Source organism: Agelaius tricolor, unplaced genomic scaffold (assembly GCF_023055355.1).
Source record: "Agelaius tricolor isolate 1412-34295 unplaced genomic scaffold, bAgeTri1.0.p SCAF_10, whole genome shotgun sequence".
Taxonomy (NCBI): domain Eukaryota; kingdom Metazoa; phylum Chordata; class Aves; order Passeriformes; family Icteridae; genus Agelaius; species Agelaius tricolor.
The window spans coordinates 20,260,821-20,285,082 of record NW_027269270.1 but is presented as its reverse complement, the minus strand read 5'-3'; the positions used below and the strand labels follow the sequence as shown (position 1 = coordinate 20,285,082).

Here is a 24,262-nt window from a genome sequence, read left to right as displayed (position 1 = left end):
GGGTGCCCCCACATCAGCCCCTCTGCAGGCCCTTCCTTGCTCACTCTCTGGAAGGGAGTCTGGCCCCACATGGAGACCTGAGCCTGGTGCTCTTGCCAGGGGGTGGGTCAGGGCATCATCAGGGCCATTTGGGGTGCTCAAGACCAATTTGGGGACCACAGCTACATGGCATGGGGTTTGGCTCAAGGGGGTCAAGTGATGCTGTGAAGGTTCCCTTCTTTCCCTTCATGACGTCAGCCTAAGCTCTCTGTCTGTCTGTCCGGGCCCCCTTTGGTGGCACTACATCCTGATAGGGGGTTCACCACCAGTCTGCCCCACTTCCTCCCCTCGCACCCCCAGGGACGGGGCAAGAAGAGCCTCCCAGGGAGCTCGGGGGGTGCCCGGGGCTCCTCGTCCGCCGGGGGGTGCGCGCAGGTGAGGGGCAGTGGGCGGGGGCTGCCGGCCCTCTCCCCCCGGCAGCATCCCGCAGCTGCCCGGCGGCAGGAGGGGCGGGGATGTCAGCAGGATACAAATAGCGGCGCGCGGTCCCCTCCCGACGCCTCTCCGAGCTGTGCCGGCCGCTCGCCAGCCCTCTGCCTGCTCCCTGCTCCGGCCTCGCCTCCCCACGCCGCCACCATGAGCCAGTCCTACTCCTCCAGCCAGCGGGTCTCTTCCTACCGCCGCACCTTCGGCGGCTCCCCGGTGTTCCCCCGAGCCTCCTTCGGGAGCAAGGGCAGCAGCGGCAGCTCCGTCACCTCCCGCGTCTACCAGGTGTCCCGCACCTCGGCCGTGCCCAGCCTGTCCACCTTCCGCACCACCCGCGTGACGCCCCTGCGCACCTACCAAAGCGCCTACCAGGGCTCCGGGGAGCTGCTGGACTTCAGCCTGGCCGATGCCATGAACCAGGAGTTCCTCCAGACCCGCACCAATGAGAAGGTGGAGCTGCAGGAGCTCAATGACCGTTTCGCCAACTACATCGAGAAGGTGCGCTTCTTGGAGCAGCAGAACGCGCTCATGGTGGCCGAGGTGAACCGCCTGCGGGGCAAGGAGCCCACCCGCGTGGCCGAGATGTACGAGGAGGAGCTGCGGGAGCTCCGGCGCCAGATCGACGTGCTCACCAGCCAGAGGGCTCGTGTGGAGGTTGAGCGTGACAACCTGCTCGATGACCTGCAGAAGCTCAAGCAGAAGTGAGTAGGGGGGCCCTGGAGAGTCCCTGTGGGCATCCATCCGTGCATCTCCATCCCTAGGGGTGGGTGGGAGCTGAGTTGCCCAGGCATCTCTTCAGGTGCTTTCTGCCACCCTCGTGCCTTGTGCTCAGAGCCCACCATGACCCCAGTACTCTCTCCCCATTGACCACTTTCTGGGCACCACCCGGAGGGGAGAGTGGCTCCCAGAGCAGGGGTGTCCCCTGTGCTGTCCCCTGCAGTGAGGCTGAAGCCGGGCTGTGACAACACAGGACTGGGAGATCAAAGTGCACCTCACCCCGAGGTGCCCATCTCTGCTCACAAACACATCTCTGCTCACACAGGGCTGCTGGGCCCACGGGAGAGCTGAGCTCTGTGGGATGGATGGACAGACAGATGCAGGCAGGCAGAAGTGAGGAGAGGGAAGGTGCTCTATCAGCTCCAGATGTGAAGGAGGGCGGGGAGGAAGCAGCTGCACTTCCACAGGCCAGGCCAGGGATGCTCCAGGCCTGCCGTGAGTGTCCATGGTGCCCTGTGAGCAGTGGGACACTCCAGCAATGCTGTGGACTTGGCTGGTGCTGGGGAAGAGAGTGGGGATTATTCACAAGGGTGGCCAGGCTGAGGGAACCCCCAGGGACTGATGAGCGTGGGGAACCTGGCAGTAGGGGCAGATACTCAAGGAGAGCTGTGTGTTCTGATGATGGTCTGCACCTTCCCTCCTGGACCCTGTGCCCTGGGGACACCATTCCCTCGGGGTGACACAGCCTGCTGCCCCTTTCTGTAACCCCAGCCACCACCACAGGCGGCCAGCGCTGGGGTCCTCCCTGTTGCTGGGGAGCTGGAGGAGGGTGGCATGGAGGAACTCTCAGTGACAGGGGAGGAGCAGGGCCCAGAACAAACGGGTGTTGGGTTTCTGCCACCCCATGTGCCAGCACCACCTGGGCGCCTCCATCTCCTCCCCGCTGCCTTTCCACTGACATGCAGCCTGTGTTACTGATCCCTTCCTTGACACAAGCCTGGATCTCCAGCCCTGACCTGTGCCTCCCCCACAGCAGTCCCCACCTCACATCCCATCCCAGAGCATTGCTGAAACCTGTCTGTGCTGCTGCTCTCCCTGGGATAGCTCAGCTGGTGGCCATCTCTTGGACTCCCTGTGTCGGATCCTGCGCTCTGTCCCCCCAGCTGCTGGTCACTCTCCCCTATAAGGGCTGGGGCAGTGTGCGTGGCACTGAGCTGACCTCATGTCTTTGTGATCTCTCTGGTGTTGACTATAATAGGGAATGGGAGGAAGAGCCCCTGGCCCCCCGCCAGTCCCCTGCTGCCTGCCGGGAACACAGGACAATCTGTTTTCTTCCTACCGGGCCATGCTGGGCTTAAGGACAGCTCCCAGGGACATTAACACGGAGGGAGGGAGCTCCCTCCAGATCCCCCTAGTCTCCCTTCTCTGCCTACAGGCTGCAAGAGGAGATCCAACTGAAGGAGGAGGCTGAGAACAACCTCGCTGCATTCAGAGCTGTGAGTACCTGTCCCCTTAAGTGTGGCATGGGAACCCTACCCTCCCTCCCACCCCAGTCTCCCCCCAGCACCAGGGCAGAGTCCTGGACACAGCTTTGCACCTTCCAGCCCTCGTGCTCTGCCTGCCACCCCTCACTATCCCTCATTCTGTGTCCCTCCCAGGATGTGGATGCAGCCACACTAGCACGCATTGACCTGGAAAGACGGATCGAGTCCCTGCAGGAGGAGATTGCCTTCCTCAAGAAGGTGCATGAAGAGGTAGGTCAGAAGTGGCACCCTTTTCCAATGGCACTCACGGGGTGGTGAAAATGGAGTGGGTGCCCTGAGATGTCGCCTTGTCCACGCAGGAAATCCGGGAGCTGCAGGCACAGCTGCAGGAGCAGCACATCCAGGTGGAGATGGACATCTCCAAGCCTGATTTGACGGCTGCGCTGCGGGACATCCGTGCTCAGTATGAGAGCATTGCTGCCAAGAACATCGCCGAGGCTGAGGAGTGGTACAAGTCCAAGGTGCGGGAGGCAGCGGGCTTGGGCTGGCCCCAGCGCAGCGGGCTCCACCTCGGGGCCATCCCCACTGACCCCAGGTGCTCTGTCCCCAGGTGTCTGACCTGACACAGGCGGCCAACAAGAACAACGATGCGCTGAGGCAGGCCAAACAGGAGATGCTGGAGTACCGGCACCAGATCCAGTCCTACACCTGCGAGATTGATGCCCTCAAGGGCACGGTGAGCTAAGGGCAGCACTGAGAAATCCCCAGCTTCCCTGCAGGGACCTGCTGCTCCAAGGCTGCTCAGGGACATCTCTGGGGTGGGGGGCTCTTCCCAGCTCTCTGAGTTGCTGCCGCAGGGGGTCTTGTACCCACATTTGGGCTGCACCTCCCCCAGCAGTGGCCTGGGCTCCTGCAAAGTGTTTTGGCCGAGTCTTGGAATCAAAGTGCAGATTGTAAAATGTGACCCAGCCTGGGAGGCTCCAGGCAGGCGGGCGCAGGGCTCAGGGTGTCTGGTTGCAGGTTGGCAAGGTGGTTGCAAACAAACAGGGCACAACAGTCCCATTCTGGCACAGTCATGGTTGCAGGACCCAGCCAGCAGGCACCAGTGCCACCCCCAGGCAGCCATCCAGTGCTTCTGCAGCTCTCCGTGCCCTTTTGCTGGGGTAGGATGGCTTTGCTGGGGGATTTGGGCACCGGAGTTCTGGGGTTGCCCAGTACATGCCCATCTTGCCCCCGTGAGTCCCTGGTGCCTAGTGCTGGGCAGGTTGAGGGTTACAGTCACTCATCATGGTCCCACATCAGCTGACCCAGCCCAGGGCTGACCAGAGCTCTTCCCAGAATGCCCTGGCATCCCCAGTTCCCACCCCAGGTGACCCCTGTCTCCTCTGGTTCCCCCTGTCTCACCGAGCACCCCCATCTCCCCAGAATGACTCGCTGATGCGGCAGATGCGGGAGATGGAGGAGCGCTTTGCAGGGGAGGCCGGCGGGTACCAGGACACCATTGCCCGCCTGGAGGAGGAGATCCGGCACCTGAAGGATGAGATGGCCCGGCACCTGCGTGAGTACCAGGACCTGCTCAACGTCAAGATGGCCCTGGATGTGGAGATCGCCACATACCGCAAGCTGCTGGAGGGAGAGGAGAACCGGTGAGTGGAAGGGGGCAGGACAAGCTGGGGCGACCTGCAGGGTCAGTGGTTTTTTGGAGGTCCAACTTTATGAGGACACACCTGAGGGCTAGGGCTGGCTGGAACTAAGCTTTCCCCTCTGTTTTCCCACAGGATCAGCATTCCCATGCACCAGACATTCGCTTCTGCACTCAATTTCCGAGGTGAGTCTCACTCCATGAGGAGGAGGACCTGGGATGAGTCCCCCGTGTTCCCCACTTTTGGGGCATATGTCCCTCCTGGGAGGTTGTAGCCCGGCTGGCAGGCTGGGGACACACAGGTGCCACACAGAGCCCCTGGTATGGGGGCACTTGTTAGGGTGTTGCTGTGAGCTGAGGGGGGGTTAAACCAAAGCTGATGAAGCTCCTCGGTGACTCCAGCCCCATGGCTGTGTCCCCATGCCACATGTCCCTGTGGTGCCATCCTCTGTGTCCTCCCCCTACAGAGACCAGCCCAGAGCAGCGGGGCTCCGAGGTGCACACCAAAAAGACCGTGATGATCAAAACCATCGAGACCCGTGATGGGGAGGTGAGCGCAGGGTGGCTCCGGAGGGTGCTGGCGAGGCAGGGGACCGAGGGCAGCGCCTGCTCCCACACCCGGGGCTCTGCTGTGACATGGCATGGCCTCTCACGGTGCCTCTCTCCCACAGGTGGTGAGTGAGGCGACTCAGCAGCAGCATGAAGTGCTGTAGAGGAGGCTGCTCCAGCAGCCCACCGGCACCTTCTGTCCCTGCCTCCGTCCCTCCGCCATGCCCCCCTCCTGCCCCCCAGCTCGCCTCTCGGCGCTCCCCCGGCACTGCCTGAGGAGTCTCCCCCATGCAGCTGCCTCTGGGCCCCCCGCACCCCCTGGGCTCTCTCCTCCGGCTTCTAAAGGCTCGCTCTGCTTTCGCAGCTTCGCAGCAGCAACGCCAGCGTCAGGATCAGGCCGGGGCCGGGGGGCGGCAGGAGGGAGGGACGGGACAGGTGGCAGGGGCTGGGGGGAGCAGGTGGTGGCCTGGGCCAGCTCCACGGAGAGCCGGACGGTCCCAGCAGCGGGTTCTGGATCCCCCCAGAGTCCCCTTCCCACCCTGGGCACAGGCTTGGGACTCATGCCCCTCCACCGGCACCGCCGGCCGCCCCGGAGCTGGCACTTCTCCAGGTGCAGGGCGGCGATGCTAGGGATGGGGAGAAGCTAGGCATGGTCTGGGCTGAGCCCCCTATTCTCTGCCCAGCTCAGAGAGAGGGGCCCAGCCTGTGTGTCCCCCCAGCCCAGGGGGGCTCGGGCCCCTCGCTCCCCCGGCCCCAGAGGCAGCCCCGTGGGGCAGAGGAGGGCAGTGCCCGCCCCTCCCCGTGGCGGGGACCCCCAGCAGCAGGAGGCTGCACCGTGGGGCCAGGCTCATCAGCCGAGAGGGTACCCGTAGGTGGACACAGGAGAGAGGAGGAGTGAGTGAATGGGAGAGAGGGGGGAGAGGATGAGAGGAGCCGGAGAGAGGCCCGGGGGGCCAGGGCAGGCATCCCCAACCCTTGCCCCAATGCACCCCCACCCCACCACGTGTATGAGACTCTTCAGGCGGCTGAAATAAACAGCGGAGCATCACCCTGTGGTCTCAGTCCATCTCTGGGGCAGAGAGGGGGTTGGGGTGGTGGGGAGGCTGCACCTTGGGGAGGCATCACAGGGGCCAGGTGGATGGATGAGCCAGCAGCTCTTTGGGCTGCCTCCTCCCTCGGCTGCTGGCCCCCCCAAAAGGTGTGTGTCTCTCACACTGACGGTTCTCGAGCATTTTGCTGCCTGGGGTGGTGGGTTTCCCAGTTGCACTGGGTGGGAAAGTCCTGCTGGGACAGGGAACAGTGACAGCTAAGCCCTGAGCAGGTTCAAAGGGGCTCTGTGTGATGGTCCTGTATCTCCCTCACACACCCAGGGTCACATACCATGTCCTGGTGGCTCTCAGCTCCACAGCCACCTCCTTTTTTACCCCAACCTGGAACCTGCCCAAATCCACATCTGCCTGGGACTTTTCCAAGCCCCTCCAAGTGTCACCAACCTGCAAGCAGAGCCGTCCTCATTCCTAAGTGTCCTACACCCCTGCACCCTGTGAGCATTAGACCCACCACCCTGTGCTTGCATCCCAGGCTCAGCCTCCAGCCTCAGCCTGCCAACACCATATCTCTCTTCATCCCAACACACATGCCCTCTCCCTGTGCTCAGGTTGTGGGCATTTCGGCTTCAGCTCCTTCATCCCAGCAATGGGGCATGCTGCAGTGGAGCTCAGAGCTGAGCATCCCATGTGGGAGAGCAATTCAGGATTGCTCTGCCCTGGGAGATGTTGGAGGGTCCACAGAAGTCTGCCAGCAGCAGATGCCAGGGGGGCAGTGGGCTTGGCACAGGGTGATGCTTTAGGGACAAGGCATGTGCTACTGCCAGCAGTGGGGAGTGGTCTGGGGGTGTCCCTGATGGAGAGGCCAGCGTGGCAAACCCCAGCTGGGAGGTTGGATCTCAAGGGATATCTCCAGCAGGTGGCCCTGTGACATCGTGGACAGTCCCCAGGCTTACTTGGGTTGGGATGACATCTCCCTCGCTGCCGGCCCATCTGGCTGTGCCAGAGTTCAGCCCCTGGGGGCAGGCTGGGGACAAACATTCCTTTGCCTGCAGGGCAGGGAAGAGGCCCCCAGGCCTCTTCTGGGGCTGGCTCCACCACTCTGCAGCCAGCCTGTGGGTCTAGCAAGGCATCCCAATCCCACTCCACTGTGCCCCAGCCATCCAAGCTGGGAAATCCTGGGATTTCCTCCTTGCCAGTGATGCTCTCCACTGATGCTGGCACCCTTAGGCTGGTGGCAGTGGGCTGTGCCAGAGCCGCCGGGGCTGGCCTGCAGCTGGGAAGCGCCGTGTCATGTGGCTGGCCTCCTGCTCACGCAGATTTACAGCCCCTGGCGCGGCGGCTGGGGCCAGGTGCCGAGGCTGCCGAGGCTCCAGGAGATGGGGAAGCCCTGCCATGCCCAGGGATGGCCTGGCAGCACCTGGCACAGACCGTGCCTGACTGCTGGCTGCCCGGAGCCCGCCGTGTGGTAGCTCCCACAGGATGCCCCGAGGCCGAGCAGCTCCAGCAGGGCTGGCGGGAGCCATATTGCCCAGGGCAGAGGCAGGGGCTCAGTGAGAGAATTGGAGTCCTGCTGTGTTTGCAGCCTTCCGGGCAGGGAGGATTGTGGTGGTCAGGGATGCTGGGAGCCCCAGCTCTGCTGCCTGCTGGGATCGGAGCTAAGGGGCCCTGAAGGGCTGGCTCCTGCCCCGGGTCTTGCGATGCAGGAAGCATGACGGTGTCCTTTCCCTCCACATGCCGTCAGGGTCTCTCTCTGCCCCGATCCAATGACACTGCCGGAGAAGGGGAAGCGGGGGAGGAAGGCTGGGTCCCCCCCGAGCCTCTCAGCTAATATGGAAAGGTGCTGGCCCTTTTCTATCTTTGCAAGTGGAGCTGGGCTGCAGGGACGGGGCAGCAGGCGCAGAGAGGGGGAGCCCAGCCAAGGAATGTGACATATCAGAGGCAGCTGCCACTTCAGGAGAGGGGGCAGAGGGAGCGCAGCTCGCCGGGGGCTGCGGGACGGGCCGGGTGAGGGGGGGGACGCCACGGCCCCAGCTCGGGGACGGCGCAGCGAGCGGGCAGCACCCGCGGGACTCGCACCGGGCCGGCGAGGAGCAGGTGCCGAGGCGCTGGGCGGGCGTGGGGCTGCAGCAGAGCGCGGGGTGTGAGCGCCACGCTGCACCGGGCGCTTGGTGAGGGGCGGCTGGGCGAGCAGGAACGCGAGTCCCAGCCTAAATATAGTCCCTCGCTTGCCCACAGCGCTGCGACCTCTGGGGCTGCAGCCTGTGGGGGGAGGCACCGCACCGGAGGGCATTCGGACTGGGGGGGGTCGCCACTGCCCCAGCGCCCCAGTCAGGCACCCGGCGCCCCCAGACTGCAGGCAGGGGGAGAAGAAGGGCACAACGTGCGGGTTTGGGGTGACAGGGGCGGCGGGCGGTGCTGGGGGAGCTGCAGACCATGCACCGGGCACAGGGGCGCAGCGGCACGAGCAGGGCTGCCGGGGAGCCTCGGGCGGCCCCGCCGAGCCCCGGCATCCCCCCGAAGCGCGCCAAGGTCACAGCAGAGCCGGGGCCGGCCCAGGAGGGCTCAGCTCGCCTGGCAGCGCCGAGCTTTGTGAGGAAACTGAAGAATGCAGCGATCGGCACCGGCTGTGACATCCGGCTGCGAGTGGTGGTGGTGGGCAACCCCCGGCCCAGCCTCCGCTGGTACCGAAACGAGGAGCAGCTGGCCCAGGGTGGGGAGGAGTATGGCACCCTCTGGATCCGGGACAGCAAGAAGGAGGATGCCGGTGTGTACACGTGCGTCGCTGAGAATGAGCAGGGAGAGACCATGACCAGTGCTGTGCTGGCCATCATTGACATGGAAGGTAAGGGTGACGTGGCCACCAGCACGGCAGCAGTGCTGGCACAGACCTTGGCACAGGTTTGCTGAGAGTGGCAGCAGTGTTTGCAGGCTCTTGCTGCAGTGCATGCCCTGGGGCCAGACAGGGCTGCTGGGATTTGCTGTGCCCACCCTGCTGCCGGCTGGGGTGGCTCTCCAGCCTGGAGCGAGCATGTGGCTGCAGTACCCGCTGCCAGGCCAGTCTGGGTGCCAGGACTGGGCACAGAGGTGTTGGGAGCATGTGATGCCAAGCCTGCTCGGGGCAGGAGGAGAGAGAGAGAAAAGAGAGAGAAGAGAGAGAGAGATGAGGATTGGGCGCATGGTACTGGTGGTACCACCCACCAGAGCCACCAACACGGTCCTCAGCACCCTCCACCAGCTGCCCACGGGCAGAACTCCCGCAGGATCACCATAACAGCTTTACCAGGCATTGGAAATGCACTGGGTAAACTGGAACGCCAATGGGGCTAGGAGGAGGAGCCTAATGTGAGAGGTGGGGCTGGCAAGTAGGTGGAGCCTGTGCCCTTCGATGTATGAGACCTGGTAGTTAATTAGCCAAGGCAAATTAACAAGCATTTGCTCATCCCAGTGGCAGCCCCTCTGCTTATCATCATCATCACCCCTGGGCGTAGCAGTCAGAGAGGGAGTGTGTGGAGAGTGCTGCCCTTCCATGGGTGGGCTCCATCCTGCAGGTTTGGGACTCAGCCCCCTCTGCCTCATCACCGTGGAATCATGCAATCATAGAGTTATTTATGTTGGAAAAGACCTCTAAGATGATCAATCCAACCCTTAACCCAGCACTGCCAAGCCTACTGTTAAACCAGTCCCTAAGTGCCACATTTATGTGTTTCCTGAATAGCTCCAGTGATGGTGACTCCACCACTTCCCTGGTCATTCTGTCCCAGTGCTTGACAACCCTTTTGGTGAACAAGTTCTTCCTCGTGGAGGATGGATGCCCCCTCCCTAGGACACTGAAGACCTGAGTGTTGGGCAGTGTGGAGGCGGGTGGTGCTGCTCTGAGATGTGAGATGTGCTGTCTGCAAGGGACAGTGAGGATGGGACTGAGGGAAGCAGCACTGAGCCCTGAGGCTCCAGGGAAGGAGCTGCACTGGCACTCTGCAGCACAGGAGGCACACCAGAGATGCTGCACCTTGAGCAGGGGGCTGGATGACTGTGGCAGGTCAGGAGGAGCCATCACAATGCTTAAAGGGAGCACTGAGGCAGGAGCCTGGAGAAGTGGTGTTTGGAGGATGGAGGAAGGTTTGTGTGCAGGTCAGGAGCCTGGCGGGGTAGCAGGAGGAGCAGAGGAGCGTGCAGCAGGAGTGGAGTCACTGTGCATCACTGTGCATCACACAGTGGTCCCTTGGGGACCGTGCACCTTTGGTGCAGTTGGGTGTGGGGTGAAGTGTGTGCAGAATGGGAGACATGCACTGTCCTGGGCAGACAGCAGCTGGGTCACCCTGTTTCCATGCTCTGGTGTGCAGCTGCACCTCTCCATGGCCACACCAGCCTGGGCCCCACTGGTGCTGCCCAGCAGCAGCACAGTCTGATTTCCCCAGGTGCCCGTTCCCGTTGTGCTGACGCACTCTTCTCTGCTCCCAATTCCCAGCAGCCAGCCCTCACCACCGCCTTTCTGGGGCAGCTGAGGGAGGGACTGAGCAGCCAGGATTGCCTAACCTGCAGTGTGAATGTCACCCTGCCTTGGGCACTCCTCCCAGCAGGCTCTTGGCCATGGATGCACCACCATTGAGCAAACAGCCTCCCAAAAAGGCATCCCTGGGCCAGAGACACCTCTGGAGCTGTGCAGCCTCTGGGGCACTGGGTTGAGCGAGGAGCAGGACAGCCCCTGGTGTGGCTTTGTCACTGTGGTGGCACAGAGCTGTCTTTGTGGTGTGCTGTGGCAGTGCCAAGAGAGTGCCACATCCTGCCAGGTGCTGGACAGGTCTCCAGGGATCACAGAAGTTCCACTCATAGCTCTGCCATCCTTGTGCTGGGAAGGGACACCCCATCCTTGTTCCCTGGGGCACTCTGACTTAGGTCATCAGCCACTTCTAGGGCAAAAGGGATGGGTACAGGGTCCCCAGGCAGGATAAAATGTTTCTCTGGACTTGGCATCCCAGGCCCCTGTGTCTGGAGGTATTGGAATGCCCTTGCTCCGTTGGCAAGATCAGCTCTTTCTCTGGACTTGGGGTCCTGGTTCTGTGTGTCTGGAGGTGTTGTGGAGTCCTGGCTCCATCTGCCTCTCTCTGGTAGTGGTCTCTGGTGGGCACAGAGGCCCTTTTCTCCCTGGTGCACTGCCAGGCTGAAGATCTCTGTGGGGCCAGCACTGGCTCTCCCCAGGGTGGCTCAGGTCCCTGCTGGTGGCCCGGGGGGGCTCCATGCTGCCTGTCTCTGTACTCAACCTGGGGAGCTCCTCCTGCACCAGCTCAGCAGTCCCCCTCGCTCACACAAGCCCGATTTAGCTTCTCTAATCTCTTGCCCTGAATCTGTCGCTCCACCCCACTAATGATTTCTCCTGCTCTTCTCCCAGGTTCCCTGAGTGCGTCAGTGCTCACTGAGGGGAGTGGGGAGAGCACGTGTGGGGCTGGCCAGGCTGGTGCAGGGGCTATCAGGGGCACACCATCTGTGCCACGCTGTCCCCCCCATGCCCCACTGCACTGCCCCTGTCCTGCTGCAGGCTCTTCCTAGTGCCCCAGCTCCATAGGTGCAGGCAGAGTGCATTGACCCTTCTCACACCAGCACCAGGCTGGACCAGGGGCTTCCCAGGTTCACCCAGGGAGCCTCCAGATCCTTCCAGACTGCCCTGGCCCCTACCACAGCTCCATTGCTCCTGGACTTGCTAAAGCCTTTATCACCTCTCAGCTGCATCTCCTGAATTTTTTCCCTGCAAACTGGATTAAATCACCTCTAAAGAACCCGAGCTAATCTCCTTTTAGAGCCCAGCCCTCGTTCACTGTGCCAGCACTGCCTGATCCTCCCCACCCAGGCTGCCTCTCATTTCAAGGTTGGATGTGTCCATCTTGGGTTCCCAGTGCAGGGCCTTGCTCCATTTGCCTCCACCTGCACTCAGCAATCAAACTGTCTTGGAGCCTTCCCTCTGTCCAGGAAACAGCCTGAACCTGCCTGGATTTGGGGCAGGAAAGGGGCAGAGACTTCCTGTGTGTGGTGGCCCTGCACAAACCTGTCCTGAGTGAGGACCTACAGTGGGGGGACGTTGGCATAATTTTTCAGCTGATGGTGCATGGCGGTGGCAATGGAGCCCACTGGGGATGGCTGTGCTGACAGCGTCCCTGGTGGCTCAGCATCTCTGTCCATTTATCTCAGTGCCTAATTTTAGTCCCATAGTTTGCAGCACTGTGCCTGTGTTTAATGCCAGCTGCCCCAGAGTAGCTCCCACCTCTGCCCCCATCCACCTGGGCAGGGGTCTGGTGTGGTGCCCACGTGTGCCAGATTGCCATCCCCGGGTCTGTCAGAGCGTCTGCCCCCGGTGGTGAGCGGGGTGTTGAGTGCAGCTGTCCAGTCAGTCACCTCCACCCCTGCCCTCTCGCCTGCTGCTGGAGGGTTATTTTTGCTGAGGAATGTGCCATCCCCTCGGATTCTGGCAGCCTGCAGGGCTTGTGTTACAGGCAAGAGGCTGAACCCCAGGCCTGCAGTTGGTAAATATAGCACCAATATTCGGGACTGCAGGAGGGGACGACAGCCTCTTCCTCCTTCCAGGGCTGCCATCACTCCCATTGCCCTTCCTGCCTCCTGACACCAGGTTGCTGGAAGGGGCTGGTTGCTTCCACCCTGCTGCCTGCACCCTTGCCTGCTTTTCCCCACAGCATGCAGCCCCTCACTCCCAGCTGGGGGGTATGATAGGCTGGCAGGCCAGGGATGGAATGCCTTGTGCCATCGTGCTCCATGTCCAGACGCCCAGAGCAAAGGTCACATTGCTGCTTTGCATCCCTGCATTCTCTGCCTGCAGTGAGCACTGTGTGCTCAGGCATCCTTCTTGTGGCAGCAAAGGGAGGCAAAGCTGGAGAGGGCACTGGGGTGTCCCAGCCCCTGGGAAAGGGGGGACAGCACAGCATTGCTCCTCCACAGGCTCACAGGGATTCTGTGGCGCTGCCCTACCGGGTAACAAGGGACATTCCACTGCTGTATTTATCTTCCATGGGGACAGAGCTACGGAAGGTGCCACCTACCCAGGCTCCCAGCACATCCCCACCTCCCGCCGACCATCCCCAGCAGCTCCAGGAGGTGCAAACGCATGAAAGATTCATGGCCAGACCTCCTCCTACTCGCGACGCCGCATGCACACACTGCCATCAATTATTCAAGCACTGAGACAAGGGGCTGCTGCCTGGGACCAGGGCAGGGGGCTGGTGCCAGGCCAGAGCTGTGGGACTGGTCAGGACCTGTGCAGGGCAGTCGGGAGGCCAGCAAGGTGTGGAGGGCTGTGGTTCTTGGAACGGTGGAACTAATGCTGCAGTTTGAGCGAGTGTTTGCTGTCTGCTTTGCTTGGGGCTGATGTGTGTCCAGCAGGCAAAGCTGGAGCTGGGTGGCAGTGGGGCCACCTGCTCCAGGCCTGCTTCTTGTCCATGCCACAGCTGCACTGGCTGCCATTCTCTGTCCTGGGTGCCTGACCTGCAGAGGAGGTAGGGGCTGCCTCTGGGCTGGAGCAGGGCAGAAGGGCAGCCCTAGCTGCAGGTGACCATCACCTCCTGTAGGACAGCTTCTGCAGTGACTTTTGGTGCTTGCAATAGGCACAGCCTCTTGGAGGTGACCCAGCTATTCCCAGAGCTTCAGCATCTCTGGGACAGCCCAGAGTCGCTCCTGAAGCTTTTGCTGAGGGATGGCTACAGAGTCACAGTTGCTGGGAAGAGCTGTGTGCCCAGCCAGCTGTGTGCACAGCCAGGAGCTGTGACCAATGGGCAGCAGATGTAGGATAGTTGGAGGATATACAAGTGGCTGTGTTTTGGCTGGACAAAGGTGTTCCTCCCTGGGGCCAGACCTGAGGCTGTCCTTGGGGGTGCTTTGGTGACAGCACCCTTGCCCTGGTACCACTGTGTGACACATCCAAGCCTTGGTGCTTCTTCCCAGCATCCTTAATGAGTATTTTAATCCCACTTGAGCGTGAAAAGAATGTGCAGGCTGTGTGTCTGCAGCAGGACCACAGGCATGCACAGACAGGGTGAGAGTACCTTGCAGGGAAGCCCTGGGTGCAGGTACCCTCACACACACGAGCCCCACAGTTCAGCTCTTTACCTAGCTCTGGCTCAAGGGGACCCATTTTTGTCCCCAGCCAGGGCTGGTGGGGGGCAGCAGGGACCTCTGTCTCTGACAGGAGATTCCCTTAATGCCAGCTGTAGCATTTGTAGGACTTGTCTGACGTGCAGGGTCTCCACGGAAACCCCGCAGCATCACTGGGATTGTGGGACTGACAGAAATGTTGTATAAACAGCTCCTTTTGTACTGGGTAATTTGCAAGTTATTATGGAGCCATGAAAAGCCTCACGTTTGGAGTCATGAGCTGGGAGGGGAAGCAGAGAAAAGCTACCAAGACCTGCCAGGCACCATGGGGAGCATGATGCCTGTGAGCAGCTCCTCGTGGAGCAGCTGGCTCCCCAGGGGACAGGTGAGCAGCGTGGGGACAAGCGCCGGGTGGGGAGGCCTCCAGCAGCGTCCCCATGGATGCTCTGCAGTGGGAAGGGGCAGCTCAAACAGAGGAGAGGCCAGGAGCTTGGCAGCCTCTCCAGGGGCCTGGAAAGGGGGCTGGTGAATGCTGCAGGGCTTGGTGAGTTAATGAGGGAAGGTATTGAGCTATGGGGCACCAAGAGCTGTGAGGGGCATGGCATGCAAGACAGGATCTGCTGGGGCTGTGAGGCTGGGACTGCCCCTCTGGCTTATTTGTAGCATCACCCAGAAAACTGGGACAGGCAGCAGGGCTCAGGATGGTCAGCTGGGGAAGGTGTGCCAGGGTTGTGCCAGGGTTGAGCCAGCACCCCAGGAGCACTTATAGGTGCTAATGTCCCTGACCAGCCTCAGTGGGGACTGCCACCCACAGCTTCTGCCCACATCCCAGGAGCCCCATCCCAGCTCGGTCCTGGCACAGAGTCCTGCTCTGAGCTGTGCTGTGGGTCCTCACCCCTGCAGGAAGGGAGGTCTCGTGTGTGTCATGCCACGTGCACAGGGACAGCAGCCTACCTTCCCAGCTCCAGCTTGTCTCCCCATCAGCCACAAAGCAGTGGTGCTACAACAGGGCTGAGCAGCCCAGCCCTGCACACCCATGTGGGTCCTGAGGCAGCCGGGGGGCAGGGTACAAGGTTTCTCCTGGCAGCAGCACTGGGACTGGAGGCTGTTGGTTTGCCAGGGGAATTGATGGGAAGCACTGTGCCCATATTAGCTCCTGTCCATGTACAGTTGTGCTGTGACCCACACCCGTGTCTGAGCAAGGGGATCCTTCTGCATTACCAATGCCTGGGGGATGTGGGGCACTGAGCAGAGGCTGGCAGAGTGATGGTGAGCCTGTATCCTGGCTGGGCAGTGCCATGGCACACTGCAAACCTGCTGCTGCGTGCAGGCTTGTGCCAGCTGTGGCACTGAGTCTGCCCTGTTTGAGAGCACGCTGGGGACAGCACACAGGGTGCTGCTGTGCTGTGTTGATTCCATCCCAGTTGGTCTGCATGTGGGGGCTGTAATGGGGGGGCTGTGTCCTAAGAGAGGAGTGCAGCCCCTGTCCTGGGCAGTGGGGCAGGATGGACAGGTGACAGGGGACAGTGGTACAGCTGCACTGCCTGGCAGGGGGCTCCTGTGTAGACAAAGCCAGAGGTGGAGAAATCACGTACCCGCCTCAGACACGCCCCCTCCCTCCCCTTTACGACGGTGGCCCTCGCCCCCCACCACCTGTGCCCTGCCTGTCCCCCACCGCTGTCACTGTGTGCCAGGGCTGGCGGGGAGGCGGAGGCGGAGGCAGGCGGGGGAAGGATGGAGGGAGGAGCACTCCAGTGATGCTTCATGCTCACAGCTCCAGCCCTCCCGAGAGCCCAACCTGGCGAGCCCCTTCCTCTCCCTCCGCCGCTCCCGGCTGCCGGCGGTGAAGGATGCTCGGAGCATCGCTTGCTGCCGCGGCGTGCTGACAGCGGGGACCCCGCCGGGAGCGGGCTGCCGTCCTGCCGGGCCTGAGTCCGTGTCACCGGGCCGTCAGGGCTCTGCAGAAGCATGAAGAAGATCTGGGTGAAGAAGCGTTTCCAGGTAAGGGCTCCAGGCTGCCGTGCCGGCGGGTGCCGGGAGAAGGGGGCAGCGCCGAGAGCGGCTGGGGATGGGAATGGATGCTGATGGAGACGGGAATTGGGATGCGAATAAGGATGGGGATGGGAGTGTCCCTCCAGCCCTTCCGTTGCCCCCTGGGGCTCCCCAGGACTTTGCACAGCGCCAGCTTCAGCCCCGCTTGCAGAGCTGCCGGCTGCTCGCCTGGCCTCGCCAGCCCGGGCAGGAGGGGCAGAGGGCAGGGGCTCAGCGCCTCCCGTGCCAACACCCGGGCTGGGACCCCGCCGGGGCTCTCCCCACGGGCCTCTGTTCCCTCTGTGCCCTCTGGAGCAAATGGAGGCTGTGCATGGCTCCCCAGCCCCGCCGGCGGTGGTCACGGAGCCGGAGAGGAGGCTTTGCATGCGTCATCCCCTCCGCGTCAGGAGCATGCCTGGCACAGGCACGGCTCCTTCGCGGGCCCGCCGCTCGCTCCGCTGCCGAGCAAGCAACAAGGACGTCACTTGGCCTCCGCGGGGCGTGGAGGATGGGGAGCACACTTCCAGGAAGCCCCCCGCCCCCAATCCGCCGGGGCACACCAGCCCGATGCGGACGCACAGCATCCCCGCTGTCACTGTGCCTGCTGGCCCAGAGGGGACCGGGAAGGGGCTGACACGCGCAGCACCTTCCCGGGGGTGGGAGATGCACGATAGGACACAGGTCCCCAGGGAGAGAAGGTGCTGAGGGTCCCTCTGGGGCAGGGTGCTTTGCACAGCCTGGATGCCCCTTCTGCATTTGGGGGCAGCAAGTCCAGGGGCTTGCCCGTGTGGCAGGGCAGGGTCCTGCAGCGCTGGCTGAGCACGGGAGGGGTATCACAACAGCCACAGCGCTGTCTCTCTGCACCAGGCAAGTTACTCACTCCCTCCCCACCTCATTCCATCCCTGCTCCCTGTCTGCCTGTCTCACACAATAGGCAGCAGTGCCATGTGGTGCTGGGCTCCACGTGCTAGGTGGTGGCAAGCTCCATGGTCTCTGTAGGCCCCATGGCCATGGTGAGAGATGCCCCATGCCTGGGTCAGCACAGGACTCCAGCCTGGGTAGGTGGATCCATGCCTGGCACAGGGGAAGGAAACACCTCCAGGTCTTACCCAGTTGCCTCGTAGTGCAGGGCCAAAGCTGGGTGTGGTGGATCCTGGCCAGCTCTTCTCTCTACTCCAGGCTGGGTGGCACAGAGTGTGCTCTTGGGGCTCCTCCACCCCTTTTCCCAAGATGCAAATGAAATCCCACAGAGGAGGATTACCCCCACTCTCTGTCTGTCCCCTTCGTGCAGACTCTGATCCCACACCAAGCCCTGAGCTGTTTCTGCCCCCTTTCCATCTCCTGGCCTGGGGCTGACCCTGCATCACCCAGCACTTGCTCCCTACTGGGCTGCAGGTGGGTGCTGTGCTTGAGATGGGTCCAGTCTGCGGGGTGCCCTGATCCTACAAGGTGCCCTGATCCCTCAGGGTGCCCTGATCCTGTAGGGACCTGTTGAGAGGTGAAGGGGAGGGGGCTCAGCCCCTCTGTAGCTCTGGGCAGTGCAGCCCAGCTCTCTGGGTACACTCACCATATTTGATGGGGAGCCGATGGCGCCTGTCCCTGGGGAAGCCACGAGAGTACCCGATAATGGCACTCAATTGCATTTTCATTTTTTAATGGGGGAATTATCCGCCGATGGTGCAGTTAATCACTCATCTTTCCCTGGCCTGGAAGATGGGCTGCCAGCCAGAACCGGCAGAGTCAGCCGAGAAGGGGAGGTGAAGCCTGGCTCAGCCTGAATACAAATGTGTCTCGTGCAGCCGCTGCCCTCTGGCCAGCACTGCATGCAGGCAGCAGGGTTGGTGAGAACCTGAGTGCTGCCCATGTTCAGGGTCTGCCACAGCAGTGGCAGCAGCTCTGGGGCTTGTGAAATGAGCCTGTTGCCCTTCAAGGGCAACTAGCTGCTTGCCATGCTTGGCTGTCCATCCCTGGTGGCTGGCTGTCCCTGGGGTCTGGTTGTCCATGACCTGCTTTGGAGCTGGAGGGATGGTGGGGCAGGAGGGGCTGGTGGAGCAAAGGGCTTTGAGACAGCAGGGTGTCCAGCCCTGGGCTCCCCACTGGGGAGACAGGACATGGGCCATCAGTGTCCTGGGGAGACCCTGTCACCCAGACTGGCTGGGAAGGATGCTCAGTCCTGGCAGCCCAACCCTGCCTGTCTGCACTCCACATTCCCACTCCTGCCTGCCTTGGAGATCACCCCATCCCTCTGCTTTCCTGGGATATGGCGTCAGTGCACACAGGGTCTGGCAGACAGGCTGCCCTCAGCTGGTCCCTTCCCAGGCACGCAGGTGCCCAGGCCTGGGCTGCAGCACAGAGGGCAGCCAAGTTGGCAGGGAGCTCCTGGTGCTTCCAGCCCGTGCTCGGTTCCCACCTGCCCGTGCAGACGGCATGGGTGAGCACAGCCCCTGTGCCTCCAGCCCTGTGCCAACAGGCTGGTCCCCTGCTGCCAGGCAGCGCCTCTTCAACTGGCATGGCCTCCACAGGGGAAGAAGGATGCTGTCCCCGTGCTGGGACAGTGGCCATGGCGGAGTCTGGGCCAGTGCCTGGAAGACATTTTGCTGGCCAAATCCCCATGCTGGCTGGGTGGCTTTGAAGGGGCTGCAGAACGTTTGGGTAGCAGCCCAGGCAAAGGCTTCAGTGCAGGCTATGCCAGCTGCAGGCAGCAGTTCTGGGGCATCTGGGGTGCCCCACTGTCACGCTCGGGCTTGGGCTGGAGCACAGGGCTGGGGGGCACAGTGCCATCACCGAGGGGACTCCGTGCACGCGCGCGTGCGCTCAGGTGTGTGAGTGTGCGTGGCTGGGCATGCGCCACACGTGCCCACCTACAGCCATCCATCTCTGCGTGTGCGCGGGGGCGTGTGCCTGTGGGGCCCGTGGGTGTGCAGCGGGGGTGCATGTCAGCGCTGGCAGGTGTGCCCTGCCTGTGGGAGGGCGTGAGTGGGGCGACATTTGTCGTGCCAGAGTGCGTGTGAGAGGTTGTGGGTGTGAGCGGCGCTGCATGTGCTGGGATGGGGGCTGTGTGTGTGTGTGTGAGTGCGAGGTGTGGTGTGGCAGCAGTGTGAGTGCATGGCAGGTACCTATCACCGTGCCACGGGTAATGCTCTGTTCTCTTTTCCTTTGCAGAAGACCGGCCACTCGCGGCGCTTCGGGCGCTTCACGCATGGTGCGTTGAGTTACCAGGACCCGACTCCCCCCGCTGCCCCAAGTGTGCCAGGATGGGGCCCACCACCATGCTGCAAGCAGAGGCTGGGCAGAGCTGGATTGCATCTTGCCAGCCACAAAATAGGGTCCCAGTCAGCCAGGAGCTCACAGTGTCCCCCATGCAGCTGGTCTGCTCCTGGCTCTGCAGCTCTACTTGCTCAGGGGCTGCCACACTATTGTGGCTAGGATTGGAAATCTGATGCACTAGCAGGGCACAAAGCAGTTGGTCGTGTGCTGGGCTGCAGAGGCGTGGCTTGGAGTGGGGAGAAGCAGTGTGGCTCCCCACACACCTTGAGAGTGCAATGGAGAGGAGCAGTGGTGGGGCTGGGGATGTGTTTCTCACTGCAGGGGTTGTTGTTGCAGCTTGTGAGGGCTTGGGCAGTGGCAAGGAGGAAAGTCAGTCCTTCCCTGGAAGCATGGCACTAGTTTTCCTGGAATGGGACTCTAGGGTGATACTGAAACGGCCTTGCCACATCCTGCCCGGTGGGGGGCAGCTCTTAGTGATGCCCTGCCCTGAGAATTTTGTCTTTGTCAACCACAGTTGTGCTGTGCAGCACAGCTGTATTGTACAGCACTTGCCCTGGTGGGGCAGAGGATGGACTTGTACATGCCAGGGGGAGGCTGTGTCACATGGACACGTGTCCATGTGCTCTAGCACCCCCAGGAGTGCCTAGCTGGGGCACTGACTGGGAGGGTCCAGCGCCAGGCTGAGATGCCCTGCAGGCACAGAGGGATGTATGGATACTGCAGCGGTGAGGCCAGCAGCTCCAGGGATAGGGGGTGGCTGTCCTGCTGGGCGGGATGTGGCTGTGGCACAGGGAGGGAATGGTGCTGTGCACTCACAGGTGGGATGGTGTGTGAGGAGAGGGTCTGTGTGCAGCGCTGGAGCGGTGTGCAGTGGCTGTGATGCAGAGTGGAGACATGGTGGGGAGGTGCTGGGGACAAGGCCCCCCCGGCTGCCCCCGCGTCTCCGCAGGCCGGGCCGATAACCGGGTGTTGATGTCTCTCTCTCTCTTGCTGCCCCTATGGAAGCGAAGTTTTCCGCTCCTGCAGGAAACAAAGCTACGGTAGGAAGATGCCTTCCCAATGCCATCACTGTCCCCATAGTGGACCCTGTGCCCCAGCCTGCCACCCTGCTCTGTCACTTCCACTGTCCCCTTGCTCTGCTTTTTTGTCCCTGTGCCACCTCTGCCATCTCTGCTCCCATGGCTGGCACTGACTCCCTTTCTCCCATGATCTAACACTGTTCCTGCCTGCCCTTGCCCTGTTGGACTTTCCCACTCCTAGTCCTGCCTTTCCCTACTGGCAACTTGTCCCTGCAGGTCACAGTCATGCCTCCTGCCCTGGAGCTGCCTGGGCACAGCTCTCATGCTCCTGAAGCCAATGGGTCTGCAACAGGCAGTACCAGTGTGGTCTGCTGTCTGTCTGTACCCTCACTCCCTACTCTCCCCTCCCACCCCAGACTCGGAGACAGGTGAGGATGAATCCGGCGACCCCCAGGTGACACAGCGCAGTGATCTCCAGGATGAGACGGCCTTCAGCACCCCCACGGGTGAGCAGGGACACCTGGCTGGCACTGAGCCCTGACGCTGGCTGCTGGCCATGAGTCCCCACAAGGCCAGGCTTTGGGGGTGTCCATGGAGAGGAGCTGTGATCCACCCATACAAAGCGGGGAGGGCTTGAGGCAGCAGGGTGCTGCTCAGGACATGCTGGGACACCCCACGGTGGTTCAGCCCTCTCTGAGGAGGGTGCTGAGCTTGTCCCCACAGGCACCCAGTCTCGGCTCATCCCTCTTCTCTCAGGTGGGTCTGACACCCTTGTGGACGCCTCCATGAACACAACGCCGACCTCGGTGCTGGCCCTGTCACAGGCAGAGGAGCGCTCCAGCTGGTCAGGCAGCCAGCAGACCGTGGTGGAGAAGGAGACGGATGCCAGCCTCTCTGCACGGGGACCCTACCTCCGTCCCACTGCCTGGCCGCAGCCGCAGGGAACCCCAAGGCAAGCAAACACGCCGGCCCCGCGTGGCGCCGAGGTCCGGCACCTGGGCGTGGAGCCGCTGGTGCGGGCATCACGGGCTAATCTGGTGGGCACGAGCTGGGGGTCAGAGGATAGCCTGTCGGTGGCCAGCGACCCGTACGGCAGCGCCTTCAGCCTGTACCGAGGACGGGCGCTCTCGCTCCACGTGTAAGTAGCCAGGGGGAGCGCACGGAGGGGACATCGCGCTGGGGCCATCTCCTTCCAACCCCTGCAGCCATCTCCTTCCCTCCACCCGGGCTTTCTTTGCCTTCACCTTCCCCGATGAGGAGTGGGGACTCTGAGCAGTAGGCAGCCTGTTCTCGGTGAGAAGGTGGGAGCAACGCAGCCTGAGGGTGATGTAGAGTGGGGTCCCTTTCTGCTGTGGCCAGGTTGAGGCTGGGTGTATCCACTGTGCCACTGCTTGAAGTGCAGTAGCCCACTTGCAGATTGTACCATGGGCATTTTCCTCTTCCACCCCACCATGGTGGGGTGCAGCCCACAGTGTGGGGAACTGGAGGTGCACAGTAGCCTGGGACACACAGAGGCAAGTGTCTGCCCATGGGTACAGGGGTGGCAGCAAGGTCCAGGGACATGCTGCCTCCCCAGATCCTGCTGATGTGCTCAGAGCCCCCGTCCCTCCCTGCCGCCTTTGGTTCCCATACCTGCAGGCCTGCTCCTTTGACCTCCATCTTGCTCTTTTTTTGTTTAAGGCTGCTTCTTCCACCAGAACCTCATCTCCACCTTATGATTTCCACTCTGCGTTTGCTGAGCCCCTCTGGGGGCAGTGGGATAGGAAGATGTGCCCACAGCAGCATGTGCACAGGCAGGGCTTGCAGCCTTGGGGACCCCTTCTGGCCAGGCTGTGCTGCCTCAGCACACTAGGACACCCCAGAAAACTGGGGCACGCCCCCAGGCCCTGGTCCTGTCTGCATGGTGGCCCTGGGGAGGGGACTCACTGGGTAACCCAGCATCACCCTGCTGTTCCACATGAGTACCCCTGGGCAAGGGGTCCCAGCTGCCCAGGCCTCTCACCTAACCCAGCCATCTCCCAGTGGTCTTGGGGTGACCAGATGCCATTGCTGGGACCCCTTGAGTCTCCCCATGCTGCCCAGACTGTTTGCCATGCCCCATTGGGCACGGTGGTGCAGGCTGGAAGCTGGGATGTAGCCAAGTAGGTACAAGGATGGTCTCTAAGCCATGGTCCTCTGTCTCTGCCCTTGCAGCAGCATCCCCCAGGGAGGCTACCGGAGAGATGACCTCCACAGAGGCCCTGTCTCTCCAAAGCCTGGTGCAGAGCCCCCAAGATCCCCCGCTGCTCTGCCACTGACTGCTAAGCCACCCATCGTCCGCTCACCATCTCCTCGCGCTGGCACATGTCTGCAGCCGCCCACCGGCACCGCATCCCAGCCTGCTGCCCGTGGCCCTGGCGTCCCCTCCTTCACACCCGTGACCCCCCGCAAGAAGTCCTCGGTGCCGGTAGAGTACCAGGACGTCGTTCCTGAGGAGTACGAGGAGAAGATCAAGAAGCCCAAGTCCTCTGGGTACTCACAGGGAAGCACACAGGACTCCCGTCCGCAGACACCCATGAGCGACACCTCCGGCCGCATCTCCGTCCGGGCATCGCCCAAGCTGGTGCGTGCTGGCTCCAGGATCTTTGAACGGCTGCAGTACTTTGAGGAGCGGCAGAGGAGCCTGGAGCAGGACAGCCCCTTTCCCGCGCGGCCCAACCTGCCGCTGCGCAAGACGCGCTCCTTGGACCAGCCCGGCAGCGGCCCGCGCCGCGCCAGCACTCCGGGCGGCTCGCGGGAGGACCTGCGGGAAGGCGGCCGCTGGGAGCCGGGCAGCACGGCCGCCTGCCGGCGCCTGGCCTTCCGGCAGAAAGCCGCCTCCTTCGACGAGCGGGGCAAGTTCGCCAACCGCGTCTACGCCATCGAGCACAAGTTTGCGGAGGAGCTGAGCCGCATCAAGCGGACGGTCTCCAAGCAGCAGCTGCGGCGCTCCCAGGAGCTCTGCAAAGCCGGGTCGCCCCCGGCACCCTCACCCCCAGCGGCCAGCGAGCCCCCCGCACCCCGTGCCCCCCGCACCCCCCGCACCTCTTCCTCTCAGGGCGCCGGCGGACGCAAGGCACTGCCGCCCAAGAGCTGCCCGCCGGCAGAGAGCACACACGTCATCCAGCACCTGGCACTTTCCAGCGTGGCCTTGGTGGGACCTGATGGGGAGCCGCTGCCAGGGGGGCAGCGCGGGAAGAGAGCCCCGGTGGGGGGGGGTGGGGCGGCTGGACAGCCCAGCTCAGTGGAGGATGCCAGGAAGGGTCTGCAGCAAGAAGGCTTTGGGGAAGTGAAGAAGAAGGAGCAGTGGCCATTGGCACAAGCCAGCCCGCAGGGAAGGGTGGCTCTCTCGCAGGCGGGGCCCGCCGGAGGCAGTCTGTACCCAGATGGAGGCCCTGCCCGTGGCCCCGGGGCGCTGAACGAGGCTCTGGCTGCCCGGCTGGCCGTGCCCCACGGACTGTACCGGCGGCCAGAGACGCCCACAGAAGTGCGGTTCCTGCCTTGGGCAAAGCCGGGCATGGAGCAGGAAGCTCGTCTGGAGCGAAGCTGGGCAGGACAGCACGGTGTGGGCAGGGAGGTGGAGAGAAGGCAGATGAAAGTGTCAGAGAAGAAAGAGAGTGGCCGGATGGCTCAAGAAGGCAGGAGCGCACGGAGCAAGGGGAAGGGACGCCGAGCCAGGCCCACCTCTCCAGAACTAGGTATGGGCATGGCTTTCTGTCCTCCTGAGGCACGGAGCTGGTCTGGCCAGACCCTGGGTGGGTCAGGGGACCTCCATCCTGCCCCTGGGAGGTGTGGTGAGCCCAGGGGTGGAGGGACAAGACTCTGGGGTAGTTGGCACCAAGCAGTGCTATAAGACAGACCAGCCTGGCTGCCAGTTTGCTGGGCCTTGAGGTTACAACACTTGCCATCTTCTCCATACCTCTTGTCTGG

At 62.6% G+C, this 24,262-nt stretch overlaps 2 protein-coding genes across 6 annotated transcripts in view; both read left to right on the top strand.

The window, feature by feature from the left end:
* The first annotated feature begins 553 nt into the window (after window positions 1-553).
* DES (desmin) lies at window positions 554-5,906 on the top strand. The gene is made up of 9 exons (XM_071435101.1): window positions 554-1,166; window positions 2,618-2,678; window positions 2,841-2,936; window positions 3,026-3,187; window positions 3,277-3,402; window positions 4,092-4,312; window positions 4,445-4,494; window positions 4,776-4,858; window positions 4,980-5,906. Exons 1-9 carry the CDS (start codon window positions 616-618, stop codon window positions 5,019-5,021), a joined length of 1,392 nt encoding a protein of 463 aa, XP_071291202.1. The 5' UTR covers window positions 554-615; the 3' UTR covers window positions 5,022-5,906.
* Window positions 5,907-14,220: 8,314 nt separating this feature from the next.
* Window positions 14,221-24,262, top strand: part of SPEG (striated muscle enriched protein kinase) — a 31,912-nt gene continuing 21,870 nt past the window's right edge. The window contains exons 1-7 of one of the 5 annotated variants that reach the window (XM_071435094.1): window positions 14,221-14,382; window positions 15,772-15,998; window positions 19,191-19,230; window positions 20,306-20,335; window positions 20,731-20,820; window positions 21,071-21,452; window positions 22,508-24,030. In XM_071435094.1, coding sequence (XP_071291195.1) covers window positions 15,966-15,998; window positions 19,191-19,230; window positions 20,306-20,335; window positions 20,731-20,820; window positions 21,071-21,452; window positions 22,508-24,030 — 2,098 coding nt within the window. In that variant the 5' untranslated portion in view covers window positions 14,221-14,382; window positions 15,772-15,965. Of the gene's footprint in view, window positions 14,383-14,413; window positions 15,999-19,190; window positions 19,231-20,305; window positions 20,336-20,730; window positions 20,821-21,070; window positions 21,453-22,507; window positions 24,031-24,262 lie in introns of those variants that run through there. The other 4 variants (XM_071435097.1, XM_071435096.1, XM_071435095.1 and 1 more) reach the window with 4 other exon arrangements.

Coding starts and splice junctions, on each gene's coding strand:
- DES (XM_071435101.1), top strand. CDS start 616: ATGAGCCAGTCCTACTCCTCCAGCCAGCGGGTCTCTTCCTACCGCCGC. Junction 4,495..4,775: donor TTCTGCACTCAATTTCCGAG/GTGAGTCTCACT, acceptor CTCCCCCTACAG/AGACCAGCCCAGAGCAGCGG. Junction 4,859..4,979: donor TCGAGACCCGTGATGGGGAG/GTGAGCGCAGGG, acceptor TCTCTCCCACAG/GTGGTGAGTGAGGCGACTCA.